Source organism: Fonsecaea pedrosoi, assembly GCF_000835455.1.
Source record: "Fonsecaea pedrosoi CBS 271.37 unplaced genomic scaffold supercont1.3, whole genome shotgun sequence".
Taxonomy (NCBI): domain Eukaryota; kingdom Fungi; phylum Ascomycota; class Eurotiomycetes; order Chaetothyriales; family Herpotrichiellaceae; genus Fonsecaea; species Fonsecaea pedrosoi.
The window spans coordinates 2,602,159-2,619,003 of record NW_013550613.1 but is presented as its reverse complement, the minus strand read 5'-3'; the positions used below and the strand labels follow the sequence as shown (position 1 = coordinate 2,619,003).

Sequence of the window (16,845 nt, the reverse complement as noted above, 5' to 3'; positions counted from 1 at the left end):
TTTTTTGGGGGGGGGCCATGATATCAAGTCATTATATTCAATCGAAACGGCTGAGTGCGGGTCACCGTTATTGAAACTGCTGCTGTTCTCCTTGACAACAAAGATTGTAAAGGTTCGGCCCAGATTCATCGTTCCCAAACGTGAACCTGGACTTTGTTTGAAGACCATCATGCTGCGAAAAGCTTGCTACGCAAAGCCCATCAAATTCAGCGGCCATAGACGACGGTTTATCACCAAGTTCGCTGGGGAAGGCGACCCGCGGAGCGTGGAAAGAACAATTAATTACTTCAGCGTGACCATGTACTTCGTTCAGCCAAAGAGCAGACGATACAAAAGAGAGTTTTCTTCATCAATGATGATATATTACTGCAGGAAGATCACAATCGTCGGCGTAAATCAAAGCCTTGTCATCCTCGGTCTGCCTTCAGAAGCGCTGGCCGATGCCACCCACCATCGAGGCCTATGTCCACTACACCGAGCATTCCACACCTCTCCCCATGTTGAAAATGGCATCTTTCAACGGACGAGCGTCGTCAGAGTCACTCAGAGCGGATATCTCCAGTCCGGGTGATAATCACAGAGGGTCTCAAAATCGCCAATGTCGTCGGGAAGCGGCGGTGCGGTCCCGTCGAGGCGCGCCTGGGCCGTGCGGTCACGCTTGCGGTTCTCGGCTCTCAGCCAAAAATACAGAATTGCCGTCGAGGCGAAGGCGACAGCAAAGATACCCAGCAAGATACCGTTGCCTTTGTAGAACTTGGGTGGGGTGTCAAAGACCTGGGTAGACATGATGATGAAGCTGTTGATGAAGACCTGCTGGATCCCGTAAACCGTGCTCCTCTTGGTGTAGCCGCCGTGAATCGTGCTGATCCAGGCGACGGCGATGGGGTTGCCCGAGTATGTGCCCGCAGCGACAAAACAGGTGCCCACGATGGACACGGTCGCACTGTTCGAGGCCAAGATGATGATGACACCGGCGAGGCAGCAACCAAGACAGGCCGCCATGGCGATGCCCCGCTGTTGGTAGCGGTCGGACAGCCAGCACGACACGGGCATCGACACCACGGCAAAGCTGTAGGGAATGATGGTGTAGAGCTGGGATGTGAGGCGGTCGAAACCAAACGCATTGATGAAGGTCGGCAGGAAGACGGCGAATGCAGCCGCGCTCAGCCCGACAGCCGAGAGCATCAGAGAACCTAGATACGTCTTTGGATCTGTGACCGCCATCCAAATCTGGCGAGGCACCACCTTTTCGCCGGCTGTGTTCTGGCCTATGAGATGTTCGGGTCAGCCGCTTGTCATCAGGGCAGAACAGAGGGGCCCATGGAGGGTAGAAAAAAAATGGAGCAAGAACATACTGGCCCGGATTCGCGCCAGGAGAAGTTCATTCTCGGAGCGTTTGAACAAGAAATGTCCGTCTTCAACCACCTTGTCTGGATAGCTGGGCAAGATGATCATGATGGCGAGCCCAACAGCGATGGTGGGAGCACCCTCAACGATGAACAACCATTTCCAAGAGGCAATGCCACGGGCATCGCCAATGTTCTTCTGGACACCGTATGCGATCAGTCCCCCAGCGAAACTGGCGATGCTGGTCGACCAGTAGATTAAACCTGTCCCGACGAGTTTCAGCGGATGGGTCGAATTCGGACTCAACAAGTTCACTTACAGCCTCTCAGCGCCAATTCGTCATGCTTGTACCACATGCTGATATACAAGAACGACAGAGGCACGATGGCCTCTCCAAAACCCAGAAGCAGACGAAGGCCAATCAGGTCGGCGAAGTTCCGCGACACCGAGAACAGAGCGGCGACGAGGCCGAACATGGTGATGGAGCCGCCGAGGACCCAGCGAGGGGCGAGAATCTTCATCAGGAGGGCCCCAGGCGTCTGAAGGACGAGAAAGCCAATATCTAGCGGAGGCAGCCGAGTTAGTCTTTCATCTGGATTTTCTTCGAACATGTCCGAACCGGGCATCATCCTGACTCACAGGTCACCATGAGGATCTGAAAATATTGGTGGTCGCTCAGTTTGAGGTCCTTCTGAATTCCCATGAGGCGTGCATTGCCGATATTGCTTCGATCCTTTGACAAAAGTCAGACCCAGGTACACGAACAAGGGGAGGATGGCATCGAGTCAGTACCAAAACACCCATCATGTAGCCGAGACCGAGCAGAGGAAGAATGGTCAGATCCTGTTTGCGGACGAGTTTTCTCTCGGCCTTCCGGTCGATAGAGGGAGTAGTCTCTTCGACGGTGCCGTCGTCGAGTTTGGCGGCCGCTCGATAAGGGTCGGGATGGACATTCTCTTCATACACCTCCGAAGACAATTTCTCTTTCTCGACCACCATCTCGTGAGCGGGCATCTTTTCACGGCTGAGCGGAGGGAGGAGGAGCGTTGACGTGGTCTACCAGATGTACCTGATTCAATCGTCAAGAAGGAGAAGACATGAGTCTTTTTTTATATGTTGACTGCTGATGACTCTCAAATATTCCACATCTTCCTCCATCGAGTCACCCTCTCCCCCAAAAGCGGAGAGAATCTGGGGCAGCAAGACCGGGGTTTGTCAACCATGCACGATGAAAAATTCCATGTTGGAACCAAGGGTCCACAGCCTTCCGCGGGCCGAATTTGAAGTTTATGGGAGCCGCCCACATCGACTATTATCCGGGGTTGAATGGCGGTGGGGATGACCCGCTATTGACCCACTATGGCTAGCTTCTTTCTCGGTCCAAGTCCTGGTCGAGGAGACTTACACGACTTGGGTTTCTAGTGTCTGGGGGTTATCCCCACGGATGAGTGCCAGAAAACCCGAGGGCCTAGGGCGAGCATTCGATGACAAGAATCATGAGGACGTGTTGGAGCCCTATTAGATATCGTCGTGAGCGATCTGGTTGACTGATTGACTGATTGACCTCGATAGTGTCCCGAGGATAATTGGACTCACAAGCATCGCAGCAAAAGTCGAGACAATTTCCCAGGCCTTCCAGCCAGAATTTTCGTTTATCAAACATTAACAACTCTGTCATGGCGAATGCTCTCTGGTCGAAAGAAGCACAGGATTTGTACAGTATACTTGGATCCTCAAAACAGGGACCTTCCCCCACACATACGAACAGTCGAACTCCTGAGCCACGGCCGAGCCTTTTGATATGGGGGATCACGGCGTCAACGGAACTTATGGCAACGACTACGGCCATTCCAGTGTCCACGCTACCAAGTCTTTGATCGGTGAGCTGCCGGCATGGACACCCCGCAGAAAGATCAAGGTCATCACCGTGGGAGCGGGCTTCTCAGGCCTCATGTTCGCCCACAAGCTGCAGCACCAGTACCCAGAAGTGGGACAAATGGTTGACCACAGCATCTTTGAAGCGAGACACGACGTTGGGGGAACATGGCTGGTCAATACATATCCCGGTGTCCAGTGCGACGTGCCGGCCCATATATACGTGTGTGATTGCCCGTCTGTCTCCGTCGTTTTGAGATGGGCGTATTCCAATGATTGCTGACAATGGAGCTCCCCGCCCGTCCACCTCTAGGCATTCCCATTCGACCCCAAACCGGATTGGGACAATTTCTATGCCTCAGGCGCCGAGATCGAAACATACATCCGCGCCACCGTCAAGAAATGGAACCTGGATCGCGACGTGAGGCTCCACCACCGCGTCACCGAAGCCATCTGGCAGCAGGAAACGGGCCGGTGGAGAGTGACAGTGGAGAAACCCGGCGGCGAAACCTCGACAGAATACGCCGACGTCCTGGTGTCAGGTCAAGGTGTGCTCAACAAGTGGCGGTGGCCCGACATCCCCGGACTGGAGCGGTTCAAAGGTTTCAAGTGCCACTCCGCCGCGTGGGATGCCGACTACGACTATTCCAACAAGAGGATCGCCGTCATTGGCAACGGCTCCTCGGGAGTCCAGATAGTGCCTCAGTTGGCCAAACTCCCCGGGACTCAGATCACGGCGGTTCAACGAAGTGCCAACTACGTCTACATGCCCCTGCCGCCGTCGAGGCTGCTGGGCAAGGAGGGAGATGACCGAGCCAACCCGCCCTTCACCGAAGAGGACAAGGAACGCTTCAGGAAAGACCCGGCCTTTCACCGTGCGTACCGCCGCAAGATCGTCCACCACATCAACAGCGCATTCAGGATGTACATCAAGGGCTCGGCCGCGAACCAGGCCGCGACCGAGATGGCCCGCAACCAGATGGCCGCCAAGCTCCAGCACGACCCCGAGCTGTGTGCCAAGCTGATCCCGTCGTGGCCCTTGGGGTGCAAGCGCATCACGCCGGCCGACGGGTTTCTCGAGTCCCTTCTTCGTCCCAACGTCGAACTGGTCAGCAGCCCCGTGACTGCTGTGACGGAGGACTCGATCGTGACCGCGGACGGGCGAGCCTTCCCGGTGGACGTGATTGTGTGCGCCACGGGATTCGACGTCTCGTTCCGGCCGCAGTGGCGCATGATCGGCCGCGACGGTGTCGACCTGGGCCAGCAGTGGGCCGGGGACGATGTGCGGTCGTACCTCTCCGTCGCGGCCAAGGACATGCCGAACTTCTTCATGTTTCTCGGCCCCAACGCCGTCATCGCTCACGGCTCGCTGCTGGAAGCCATCAACTGGACCGGCGACTACATCACCCGGTGGATCCGGAAGATGGCCACCGAAGACATCAAGGCCGTCGTCCCCAAGGGCGCCTGCGTCGACGACCTGGTCCGCTACGGCGACCGCGTCCACGAGACCCTCGTCTGGTCCGCGGGCTGTTCGAGTTGGTTCAAGCGCAACACGGTCGACGGGAGGGTCACGGCGGCCTTTGGCGGAAGCGCCTTGCTCTTCAAGCGCTTGATCTCGGAGATCCGAGCCGAAGATTTCGACATCGAGTACCGAGACCCCAACCGGTGGTCTTTCTTGGGCAGCGGGTTTACCGACTATGAGCTGGACCCCAGGAACTGCTTGTCATGGTACATTGAGCGCTAGGCTTGGCCTTTGGAGCAAAAGCGTGGAACAGGTAAACTTGGACCAGTTAATGTGTCTCGACTGGAGGAAAACATGATGGATATTCTATAGAGTCCTAGACACATATATACATATATATGTAATACCTTTGGGGAATGATTAAAGGGGGGTCAAATAGCGCTGCTTGAAGAGCGAACAATCTTCCCGTGACGGGTCGCAATATTGCCCACTTTTGGTAACCCTTCCAGTCATATATACATGCCTAGGTAGTAACATAGACCAGAGCACTTCACGTACCCGGCGAGGGCTGCGCCATGTCCCAAGCCCGGGGCATGCTTACCCACATGTCGGTCAAGTCGGAGAAGTCCAGGTTGAACAGGTCGTCGTCCGGTAGTCTGAAGGCTGGCCCGGTCAATACCGTGTCCTCGTAGTCGGGAAACCCAACCCCCAACCTCTGACGCGTTTCTGCCTCCAAGTCGTACGGGTTGGGTCTGGTCCAGTCTCGAGTGGTAGGAGAAGCATCGCGGGCGGCGGCACCGGTCGAGTTTGTGGCGGTATTGGACGGCGTGGCGACGTGCTGCGTCGGATTCGGCGTCCTTCTCCTCAACAAGCCACCACCCGTCCCCGCGGCTGACGCCCTGGGTGGTTGCATCTGTCGCCGCTTGAACAGACGGCTGACGTGGGATGCGGCAAAGGTCAAGAACCCGATCGCCCACTCGGCGGCGACGTTGATTTCCACGAGTTCCCTCAGCGCGAGCTTGCATTCCTCAAACCGTCGAGCCCCCTCCCGGCGGATCTCGGCGGTCGGAGACTGCAAATCAAAGACGTGACTCCAGCTGATGGTGAGGATGCACGAGATGCAAGTCCCAGGCAGGCGGCGCACCAGGTCGACCTGGTACATGTCCATGACGATCTTGTTGAGATTCGCGGCGGCCGCGCGCATTGATTTTTGGGACGCTCGCGTCTGGTTGGGGTCGGCCCCTAGGCTGCTGGCGCCGTCCGCCAGGGCCCGCGGCCGGTGGAGGCAGAATTGCGCGACGAGATACAGCATCGCCAGGAGGGCACGGTGGATGATGACCGCTTGCTCCGTGGAAGAGGCCGTCATCGGAACGGGAGACTGGTGCAGTAGATGGTCCGGCACCTGATCGCGCCACTTCTGCAACTCCTGTTCGCACATCTCGAGCTTTTCGAGACCGTTCTCGATAGGGAGGGTTTGACCCGACGCCTCGTCCACGGGATTGTTGTCCTGTTTGGGGTAAAGAATGCCAACGTGGCCGATGGGATTTTCCGCGTAGAACAGGTCCACGATGACGCTCAGGATCCGGCAGAGCTTGGTCGAAGCAATGCATATGGAAGCTAGCTTGGTTTCCGTCTGATCGACATGGCTCGGCGGCCGATTCGCATCCAAGGACCCGTCAGATCGCTGCAGGTCCTCCAAAGTGAGTGGAGCCACGACGAAGTCGTTGGACCGGATTCTGGGTGCCCGGTTACACCCCAGAGAAGTGATGGCATCGCGAATCAGACAGCACCACCAGATGCGTCGCCGGAGCCGCCGGACAGGGGCGGGCAGACCTTCACTGTGGGCATCTCGGTGCAGACCAATAGATTTCGCCACGGCCAGCGCTACGCTGCACCAGTAGTAGCCGTCTTTTTGTTCAGTGGGCGTCACCCACCAGGTGGTAAGAAGAGTGAGGGATTGAACGATGGCGAGGCGATCACGCTCGTAGTTGAAGTCGTACAGCAACTATACCCCTCATAAGTAACTTTCCGAGTACCACGGGCAGAGGGAGGATGAGGCACACAAACCTTTGTCTTGTTGTAATATGCTCGTCGCATGGCATCGCGGGTGAGGAACCCAGCACGCCGTACCAGCTTCACATCGGCCCAGGCGGTGGCGGAGAACATGATGGCCTGCAGCAGCAGTAGGCTGATAGTTCCATGTCGCGCCGGGTTCCTGATGCTGGCCTGGAACGAATCCCGGTCGACGAGGGGGAGGGAGCCGTGAACGAGTTCAAAGTAGTTCTTGAGCAAGTCACTTTGCAGTTCGGGATCCGGCAACGTCAAGGCACCCTTCCGGCGTAGATAGACCAAATCTTCAAAGGGACAGTCCGACGAAAATGGCCGGACGTACGGTGGAAGTTCTTGATCACCCTCATCATCATCATGCGACGTGGCTGTTGCATATAACGGGTCTACAGGGGCATTTAAGCGAGGAAGTGTCGTGTTGTTACTCGGCGACAGGGGAGACGTCAGACTCTGCGTGGCCGCCCCATACCAGTCGAAATGTCGATCTGGGGCGACAGTCTCCTGTGCCTCCCACGATTCGAAGGGTGAGTTACTATCAAGAGCGTCGCAAGGTTGTTGTACCGCTAAAGGGACATGAGACTCATTGGCCTGAGGAGGAGCCTTGATCGGGAGCCAGGATCCGGACCAGGAGTTCGCTGGCTCTTGCTCGGGCTCGGGCTCGGGCAAGGGCTCCGGCACTGGCTCGCTTGGTTCGACCGATTGATGAGGACCGGTGTGGGAGGTGGCCCAGGAAGCCACTGATCGGTTTTGACCTTTAGGTCTGCCTCGCGGTCGCCGTCGAGGGATGACACACTCGACCCGATCCAGGACGCAGTTGTAGCAGGGTTTGACGCCATCTGCGCTGCACCTCACTTTGCGGAAGCGACAGTAATTGCAGGCCACACTCGCGCGATGTTTTCTCATTGAAGACCGGTCGTGGATTCTTTGGGCATCCAGGTCACCAAGTGAGGTCGCTGGTGCTTCCGGGCCAGGGAAGCCGTTCGGTTCATCGTCTTCCATCTCGTTGTCGTCGTGTCTGGGAAAGGGGGGGGAAGCATTCACGGATGGGAAGTGGTGGTCAACATTGACACAAATGGGCTTACGACCACGAGGTACATGGGGAGGATTTCCCAAGCCATCCGCCCGAGTGGAAGTAAAAAGCAAGTTGATACGGCGAGAAAGGGGACCGCCACCCCCGCTCCCCACTTCCCACCACCCTCCTCCCTGGGGGTTCCCACGCTTTAGAACTTGGTCTTAGGGTCCCAGTAGAGTTGCCAGCAGATGGCTGGAGAGGGAGACAACCAACGGTTGGAGGGCAACGAATAACGCTACTACTTCATGGTGTGCTATCCTTCCAGCTCGAGGTTGTCTTCGCAGTACGACTCTTGAAAGGAATCTCCAATCGGATCATTTGTTTGTCCAAGTGGTAACTTAAGGTTGATTCTTCGGACCTCGGATAAATGCCCAGGGAGATTTATCAACCACTCACTGGGGGCCTAGGGCGGAGAAGGGCTGCTTGGTACATTGGTAAGAATCCTGTCTCATCCGAGTAACTATTTTGTCAGGGTATTCATGGTCATGGAGTTACCAAATGGATAGAGCCAATGTTGCCAGTGTCAGGCCTTTGTCCTGCTCCCGCTCAGAGCCTCGTCTATCATCTTTCACCGAAAGAAGACGACGTCACCCAGCTGTCCCCCCACTGAGACTTGTGTACTTCCTAGTGGCTTGTTGTTAATAATTCTCACCGTCAATATCAATGTACAGTCGTTCCCGAACCCGCTCTCCCTCTTGCTGACATTAGAGATATTAGCTGGTTCCGCTATGCCTAATCAGTAACAGTCTACTTTCTAATCTGAGCATGACTCGGCGACGATCCGTGTCACACTATTCCCAATACGCTGTGAATACCAGAAAAGCAGACTAATACCTAGGTAATAAACCACCTAAACGCTGTGGTTAGCAGCCTGCCAGCCTGCCTAATTTGAGGATATGTGAATGCTCCATTTTCAATCACTTGCTGGATCTGTGTATGATGTGATGCTGAGAGATTGGGCGCCATATGAGGAAGCTACTCTATCATCGCCTTTTGTACCCTGTAATTCCCATATTGGGTTGGGCAAGGACACAATTTCCCGAAAGGGCATATAAGGCAACTGTTTACTCAAACAGTTCCTCTGTCCAGCCACACTTGAGGCCCCTCAACGCCACTTCAGACGTGGATGAGGGGTCAACCACCGCGAAACCCTTTCCTCTGCAAGCTGGACAAACAATTTCCATGTTCTTAGACGAATGGTCATTTCCGCAGATTTCGAATCTTGGACCGATGGAATCCATGGATAAGTTCACGCTGTATTTACTTCCTCACACGACGTAAGAGCGTTGATTGAGTGCTTACTCGGGCTTAGATTATTGCGCAGTGACTGCGTCACGATCCGCGCGGGAGAAGACGATAGCAAATTCACCGTTCACGAAGCCCTTCTTTCAAAGTCTGGCTCGCCGTCGCTTCAGAAACTAGTGGAGCCGGGCTGGAAGGAATCATCAGAAGGATGCATTGACTGGAGGCACACAAGTTCCCAGACTGTTGAACGGATCCTGACTTGGCTTTATCTTCGCGACTACCAAAGTCCAGATCCTGTACCTCGAGAAATTGGACCAGAGCCAGTGGCAGATGTCGTCCTGGAAGAGCCACAGCCTGAAGTGGAACCTCCAGAACCTGCAGAACCTGACCTTCTCGAAGCCGAGGATCCAGAACTCCAACACGCGATATTCAAGTCATGTAGCATTCGTCCACTGACTCCACTGGGCAAGTGTGCTGGAGTCCCCCCCGTCGTGACTGCGCATAAAACTGCCGCCGGAGTGTTTGAGGGTCTGGAATTTCCTCACAAGGATTTCTCCTATTGGGAACCACTGCTCACCCATTTGGACGTATACAGTTTCGCAAAGTATCACCTGCTCTCCGAGCTGCAGGAAATCGCCCTCCAGCGATCAATCATTACGCTGAGGAAAATGGATTGCACGGTGGAGTTTGCCGAGCAGGAAGTCTCCAAAGCCGTTGAATTTGTCTATGCCAACATTCCCGCCGATCGAGGCAACGAAGAACCTATGAGGAAGCTCTTGTCGCAGTTTGCAGCTATAAATTACACCTCCCTCATGCACGGCAGCTTCGAGGCGCTTATTACTCGTGGCGGTGATTTCGCACTTGATCTAGCACGAAAATTATCGCGTCGCCTTCTTGCGCGAGACTCGGATGCATTGGTGCAAGACGAGCTAGAAGACCGCATACGAAATCTTGAGGCCCAGCTGCAGGAGCGCGATCGAGAAATCCAGAAGCTGAATGGAAGTCTAAACAATGCATCAGACTGGGACTGGGGCATCAGCAAGAAAGGAAAGCGGCGTTGAAGGGGCTGCTTCAATGGCATCTATGACTGTATGACTTTGTTTCTTTTCTTTCGGTACCGTTATCTACGAGGGTGGCTCTCGCCCGTTCATTGTCATCCTCTCTACCTCTTCTCCAAATATCCTGCTTCCAAGACTTCATCTTATACAACTGCGCATGAGTCGGCAATCAGACCGAGCGCGGGCCCGATACCGCATCGTAGGAACAAGTCTTTACAACTATCTTACCAACCTTCGTGAAACTGGAGCTCGTAAGCGATGTTGATCATTGGGTAGAAGATTAGGGCAAACCATTTTACATGTTTGGCTAGAGATGTCCCACGTATTCCTTAGCTTCTTAAGCTTCTTACAGAAGAAAGCGGCAGGGCGGTTTCGGGAACGACTGTCTCTAGTTTCGTCCATCACCTTGCACAAGCGGTCGAACGGACTCGGGCTCACGGACTGGAGACAAATCCAGGCCTGCAAGATTTTCAAGTATTCATCTAATGCTTCGACCGCGTGTCCTGTGTCCTCCAAGGTGGCGCATTTATTCGCGTGCCGCATTAATCGCGCTTCCACCGCTTTGCGCATCAACTGCGACCTTGAAATCTCTCACAAAGTCCCAAAGCATCTTGCTCTTCCATCCCTTCCGTTTCCATTGGTTAGCTTTGAGGGGAAAGAGTTCTGCGTACCGCTCCACAGCCTTGGAATGGGCATAGATGAACAACACGTTGTCGTCTGCGTCGGCCTCTTGGGTCTTGACGATCGTCCGGACTGTCTCTTCTGCGTCGTAACAAAACTCCGGATTCGGTATGAAGAAGGGCTCGAACTCGGCTCGAGACCGACTTTTGTTGAGTCGCGCGAGCTCCGATCCCGGGCAGATCCAGGGCGAGACTTGATCTGGAAACTCCACGTGGATTTCTTTCGGCAGGCTGAGGTGCCTAGACGGACGGATCTCGCCTCCGTGGTGACAAAGGTCGCCGCCGCAAAAGATAAAGGTGTCCGGATCCGAGGTCGTCCGCACCAAGCCTGCAAGGTGCCCAACCGTGTGGCCCGGCGCGTCGAGGAGATAGAATGAACCATCGCCGAAAAAGTCCATTGCCTTGAACTGCCCGATCTGAAGTGGAGGACCCTCATCGAAGTTGATCTCCCTGGTCTCGCGGCCTCTGTCGAAGTGGAACCGACAATGATTAGCCCAACGTGACCGTGAGAATGCCAGGAAGGGGAGAAACACGAACGCAAAATCACATTCCCGGACAGGAGAATCTTTGATCGTCGGATACCCGGGATAGAATGTCTGCTTGAAACCGGGCCCAACGACAAGCTCTGTCGACCCAGGGAAGGTGGAAGGATCTCCGATGTGATCGAAGTGCCAGTGGCTAAGAGAACGGATCAGGCACAGCCGGACATGCTGGAGGCTCTCCTGGACGCACGAACTCACCTCCAAACAATCGAATTGATCCGAGCAGGATCAATGTGGTTCTCCTTGAGAATGTCCGCTACGTGTTTCTCGGAGCGAATCTCCCACGCCGGGTTTCTCAGTTGGTCCTGGTTAAAGGGCGAGAAGTCGAGAAAGTTGGGTGGCACCCCGAGGTCGAAGAGCGCCTTTTTGCCCGTCGTCGGGCTCTCGATGAGAAAGGACCACGTGGGGATATCTGGCATGTATTGCATGCCTCGGAGAGGTGGATGTAACAAGAAACTTGCCGGCAATCTAATGATCCTTGAAGTGCAGTCGATAATGCGTACGTCTGCCACGGCACCAGATGGCGCGTTGAAGATCTTGCTTACCCCTGACGAGGCCATAACTTTGTTTGCTTAAAAGACAGACTTAGCAAAGCGCGACTTTCCGGATGATCATTCGACGTCCAGGCTGATGGGAGAATCGCAGAGGCTGTAACCTCGTTTTCTACTTGCGAGCCTCCGCAATTTACCGCAGAGAGAGATGTAAGTAGGTAAAGAAGTGGAAACGACAGAGGTCTCTGCTAGCCGGAGGAAAAGAAATAGATTCGAGACTGTGTGGGATACCTCGAGCTGCCCATGCCAGGCCCAAAACCATCTAGCGTCGTTATGTGGGTGGCATACGATCACAAATAAAGGTTCAGAATATTATATCGCCGAGGTCATTAATCGAGCTTCCGGGCCAAGGAATAAGGAGAGTTTTCTGAACGGCCATACAAAGAACCTGTCTCGTTAACTGTCTCCGTCGTCCAGTGTCAGACTTTCCTGAATTCATCCCCATGCATCTCCGAGGCGAGGGAATTCCGCTTCTTCACTCGCTATATCGTCGAGATTGGCTTCGACTCGCCACCGTTGATCTAGTCCCTGTTTCTCAAAACGAGACGGGATTTTCCGTAGCCGTGAGAGTTGCAGTATCTTTTCTACTCGAGCACACAGGAGCAAGAGATTGACTCCGAAAAGATAAAGAAAAAAAAAAAACTAAAAAAACTGGCACATTGATTGCTCTGATGTTGTCACAGACCGTCTACCGCGTGACCTCGCAGACAGGCATTGATGGCCTAGAGTCCTTTCAAGAACCCGTGCCAGCAGCTGGCAAGCATGAAATCCTGGTCAAAGTGCTAAGTGTGGCTTTGAACTTCCGAGACATCGCCATTATCAACGGCACATATCCGGTGGCGGTCAAGCAGAATGTCGTCCCCTGCTCGGACATGGCTGGTGAGGTGGTACAAGTTGGTGAGGGGGTGGTGAGTTTCACCGAGGGTGAATTGGTCACGGCACCCGTGAGCCTCGACACAGTGTATGGACCAGTCAGGGACGGTGCCGGCTCTCTCGGTGGCACAGAGGATGGCGTCCTTCGCCAATACTTGACGCTGCCGGCGAGCTCAGCCATCAGGCTGCCCAAGTCCAACCTGGGGCCCAATGAATGGGCAGCCACGGTGACCACTGGTTATACTGTGTGGAATGCATTCTACGGTTCCACGCCTCTCAGGCCCGGCGACACGGTCCTGGCGTTGGGTAAGCGGATAGGCCACGCAAGTCCAAGAAGGGGCTCTCGGTCCGCTAACATATGTACAATAGGCACAGGAGGCGTCTCCGTCCTCGCCGTTATCATCGCCAAAGCCGCTGGGGCAACGACCATAATAACCTCATCGAGTGACGACAAGTTGGAGCAGGTCAAGAAGCTCTTCCAGGTCGATCACACCATCAATTACAAGACGCACCCAGCATGGGCCGAGGAGGCGAAGACACTTACAAACGGTCACGGCGTGGATCATGTCATCGAAGTAGGCGGCGTCGGGACCATCGAACAAAGTATCGCCGCGGTGACGAACGGAGGCACCGTCTCGGTGATCGGCTTTCTGGCCTCGCTCCCGGACGACAGGATGCCTAACGTGACGCTGCAAATTCTGCTCAAAGGCGCGAAGCTTCGCGGCGTCTTGGGGGGCTCCAAGATGCAACTGGAGGAAGCCATTCGTTTCATTGCGGCGAGAAACTTGCCGGTCCCCGTCGACAAGGTATTCCCATTCACTAAAGAGGGTATCTTGGCGGCCATCAAGTATGTAGAATCCGGTCAGCATATAGGCAAAGTATGCATCAGGATAGACTAGAAGCCCAGATGAAGCGGGATAAAGTTATTTCGATGTTCTCCCCACGGACCGCATCCCAGTTCCACTTCGCCGTAGGCAAGCCATGACAACAACGCCTGTCAATGTCCATTAAATACTCCCTTTCGGAGCTCAGTAGTAATATAAAATTTACTTGTCAGAGATGTTTCCTACCGCACCTGAACGATCGGAAGCGCGGGGCAAAGAAGTTCCGAGGTTCGAGTATTTGGATCTAGCCCGAATAGGAAAGAGCGCGTCGCGGGTCTCGATTTCAATTTCCACGCCAACTGCGTTCAACACCCAGTCGAATTGATCTTGTTACCATCATTCTCTATGATCAGGGATATAGCTTTGAGCCCCTCCTATTCCTTCCGCATGACTCCCAAAATACCTTTCTTGAAGCCAACCTCCGTATATTCCATGCCCATTCGGACAACGTCACAGAGCCAACCTCCAGTCCCAGTCGCTTCTTCCACTACCCTCTCGCCCCCTCGCGGGCACTCTATACAGTTCAATCTCCCCCGAGTTTCCCGATACAACTCGAGCTCTTGGAGCCGGTGTCACCTTTCTTCCAACCGCTCGAGCCTCCTGGCATGGTCTCAAGAGCAGCCGGATTGATTCTGGGTGACAATGTGGATGCGTGTCGGAACGTAACCCTAAGATGTTTGTCGGTTCAAGTGTCGCGGTCCAGTTGTCGTGCCTCTGAGTAGCTACACTTGCACGCCTCCTGCTTACTATTTGCTCCGGCGAAGAATGGCAGGCCGGATTGAGTGCGGTCAAAAGAGAACAGGACGTTCAGAGCTCTCCTGAGAGGGCGGTGAAAGACGGTTTCGCCATGCGTCACGTCGGTAAGAGTCCCTGAGGGACCGCGCGTCGGTATTCCAACGCTGAACATTATACGTGATCATATATGGGATGTTTTGGTGTGCATGGGCGTGAGACAAGGATCAAGAGAGAGCGGAGATGTCGAGTTGTGGGAATTAGCGCATGAGGTCTATGCCCAGAGCACAAAGGTTCTTTGGCCTACACACAAGATTGCTGGGAATTCTTGTTAGATCTGATGAGATCCACTGGCCGGAATCCGGGCTTTATGCTGCCTGGATGCCAGGTCTCGAGGTGACTTCAAGGATTCCGAGTCAGCCTGTCTTTCAACTCGGCACTTTGTTTGTTCCAGATGGGCATGACCTGCGCAAGATGTCCACAACCGACAAACTCAGAATTGCTGCCACTCCTTTCCAACTCTGTTCTTGTTCTCGCCGCGCTTTATCTTGCGTCAGCTCTGTCACCAAGCGCGCATCGAAGCAACCGCTACTTGATGTGTACTTCTGTTGAAGATCCCGATCAACCGCGTTAATCTTCCACATCATGTTCAGCATGGTGAGATGGAGAGCGCCGATTCAGTGGGCCCTTGATTCTCCGGAATCTCTGGGTCCATGATGAACCCCGCTTTCGAGCGAGAAGAGGACGATTTTTGAAGATGTTGTTTGTGCGTCCTGGCCTGAGATACGGCAAATGTCCTTCGATGAGTCTCGTCAAGAGACAGAGAAGAGAAAACTAAAATCTTGTCTTCGAGGTTACTGTATCACATATGAGAGAGGCATTTACCTCCTGTTTTAACAGGGCTTGGATGTTGCGTCTGGGCTGGAGTCTGTGCACCGCGTGAGAAAGAGCGTGGGATAAATCGTGGGCCACAAGATGTACTTGGGGGAATGATGGCGAAGACGTATAGTGAGAGCTCGACTCTGCATCCTGAGAACATAGTCTCTCTGGCTCTCGCACAAAAGCCTTTACCAAGCAACCTGCATCTTGTCGTCAAGTCTCAATTCGCACATGGATCCACGGTCCGATATTGTCGCAACAAGTCTCGGAAGTCTAGCCGACTGGGTTTCAGATGAGTCCTGCAATGCCATCAACGTGTCCAAGCAAGAAAGTCCTGCAGTGTATCGGAAGCATCAGACTTTGGAAGGGAAGGGATCGTTGAGATGAACAGGACTATCGAGTATGCAGACGGGACCTCTCTCGAGTGGGGATCAAAGCTTTGGCTTGTCTGTTCTGAATACTTGCTGTTTTGTCACACGGTTCCAACTTGCTCCTAATCTGAGTGGAGATCTCTGTTTGGCGTCCCGCTGTTGGTGGCCATGATGGATCAATCTTGCTCGGCGACAAGGACGATTTTCGGTGAACTTGACGTGACGGATTACATGTGGGAACTGGTGTACTCGCTTCAACGATCGCAGATTGCATGTCGGTACAGATGCTTATGACGCTTCCAGAGGCGACATTTCCGCTGTCCCTGGATGCTGGCATGGTTCTTGGACAGCGGGACTTGCTTTTTATAAGTCTACCATCTCCTCATTGGCGTCCGAAAGCTAATAAAGAACAGGGAGGACCGCCAGAGCTACTGGCCAGTACGTGGTCTCGACCCGAACGTGATCGTCCGCTGTAAACATACAAAGGTTCTTAAGACCCGTGGAAAACCGCGAAGACCATCAGGCCGAATGTAACAATCATTGTCACAACGACTGCGACAGTGCCGATGGGGACGATTCTCCCTGTCCGGGCGCTGTGCCGTCTCATCGAGAGACTTTTACGCTTAATCATCGAGAATGCTTGTGCTCCAACGCTTGTGGGATCACACAATACCTATCGAGTAACAATTCCTCTGGGGAATACAATAACATGCGGGCTGAGAGCATGCGATGTTGTCGTGTTCCATATTTTTGGCCCCAAATCAAGGATCCGAAGCTCATCTTCCACCAAACGAAACAATGGACTTGCAGTTTCCTGTTCCCAGGGTTCCTGCCTGACGCCGTTGTCTGATCATAGGCTGTAACTCGATTCATTATGCATTTGATGGCCTATTCTGGCAACACAACTAGTGCGAGGGGCATCTCGACATTTGTAGCGGGCTGGCTGAATCGCATTGGAGAAACACCTTCCATTTTGAGCAACGCCTTCCACTCTAGGGTCTGAATATCCCCACTAACCTCACAGGTATACAAACAGATGCGGCTGAAAGCAATCGTCCACTCGGCTTGGAAATAATAATGCCAGATCGAAGCTTGATTTTGATTAGGATGCCAGGGAGTATATTAGTATATAGAGACATGTCTTGGAACTCTCCCACTCGCACCGACTTCCATCTCCTTCTTCCTCAATCACTTCCTTCTATCAACT

General features: G+C 54.0%; 6 protein-coding genes across 6 annotated transcripts; 3 read left to right on the top strand and 3 right to left on the bottom strand.

Annotated features, from left to right (window-relative positions):
* Nucleotides 1–543: 543 nt before the first annotated feature.
* Z517_04870 (uncharacterized protein) lies at nucleotides 544–2,361 on the bottom strand (the record flags this gene model as incomplete). Its single annotated transcript, XM_013430198.1, has 5 exons — nucleotides 544–1,268; nucleotides 1,356–1,610; nucleotides 1,667–1,909; nucleotides 1,987–2,080; nucleotides 2,140–2,361. 5 exons carry the CDS (start codon nucleotides 2,359–2,361, stop codon nucleotides 544–546), a joined length of 1,539 nt encoding a protein of 512 aa, XP_013285652.1.
* Nucleotides 2,362–3,148: 787 nt separating this feature from the next.
* Z517_04869 (uncharacterized protein) lies at nucleotides 3,149–4,966 on the top strand (the record flags this gene model as incomplete). The annotated part of the gene is made up of 2 exons (XM_013430197.1): nucleotides 3,149–3,445; nucleotides 3,536–4,966. The coding sequence occupies 2 exons, from the start codon at nucleotides 3,149–3,151 to the stop codon at nucleotides 4,964–4,966; spliced, it is 1,728 nt and encodes a 575-aa protein (XP_013285651.1).
* Nucleotides 4,967–5,234: 268 nt separating this feature from the next.
* On the bottom strand, nucleotides 5,235–7,750 carry Z517_04868 (uncharacterized protein; the record flags this gene model as incomplete). The annotated part of the gene is made up of 2 exons (XM_013430196.1): nucleotides 5,235–6,689; nucleotides 6,752–7,750. 2 exons carry the CDS (start codon nucleotides 7,748–7,750, stop codon nucleotides 5,235–5,237), a joined length of 2,454 nt encoding a protein of 817 aa, XP_013285650.1.
* A 1,255-nt stretch (nucleotides 7,751–9,005) lies between these two features.
* On the top strand, nucleotides 9,006–10,129 carry Z517_04867 (uncharacterized protein; the record flags this gene model as incomplete). The annotated part of the gene is made up of 2 exons (XM_013430195.1): nucleotides 9,006–9,100; nucleotides 9,136–10,129. 2 exons carry the CDS (start codon nucleotides 9,006–9,008, stop codon nucleotides 10,127–10,129), a joined length of 1,089 nt encoding a protein of 362 aa, XP_013285649.1.
* A 523-nt stretch (nucleotides 10,130–10,652) lies between these two features.
* Z517_04866 (uncharacterized protein) lies at nucleotides 10,653–11,908 on the bottom strand (the record flags this gene model as incomplete). Its single annotated transcript, XM_013430194.1, has 2 exons — nucleotides 10,653–11,484; nucleotides 11,547–11,908. The coding sequence occupies 2 exons, from the start codon at nucleotides 11,906–11,908 to the stop codon at nucleotides 10,653–10,655; spliced, it is 1,194 nt and encodes a 397-aa protein (XP_013285648.1).
* A 662-nt stretch (nucleotides 11,909–12,570) lies between these two features.
* Z517_04865 (uncharacterized protein) lies at nucleotides 12,571–13,671 on the top strand (the record flags this gene model as incomplete). The annotated part of the gene is made up of 2 exons (XM_013430193.1): nucleotides 12,571–13,078; nucleotides 13,142–13,671. 2 exons carry the CDS (start codon nucleotides 12,571–12,573, stop codon nucleotides 13,669–13,671), a joined length of 1,038 nt encoding a protein of 345 aa, XP_013285647.1.
* Nucleotides 13,672–16,845: the final 3,174 nt, after the last annotated feature.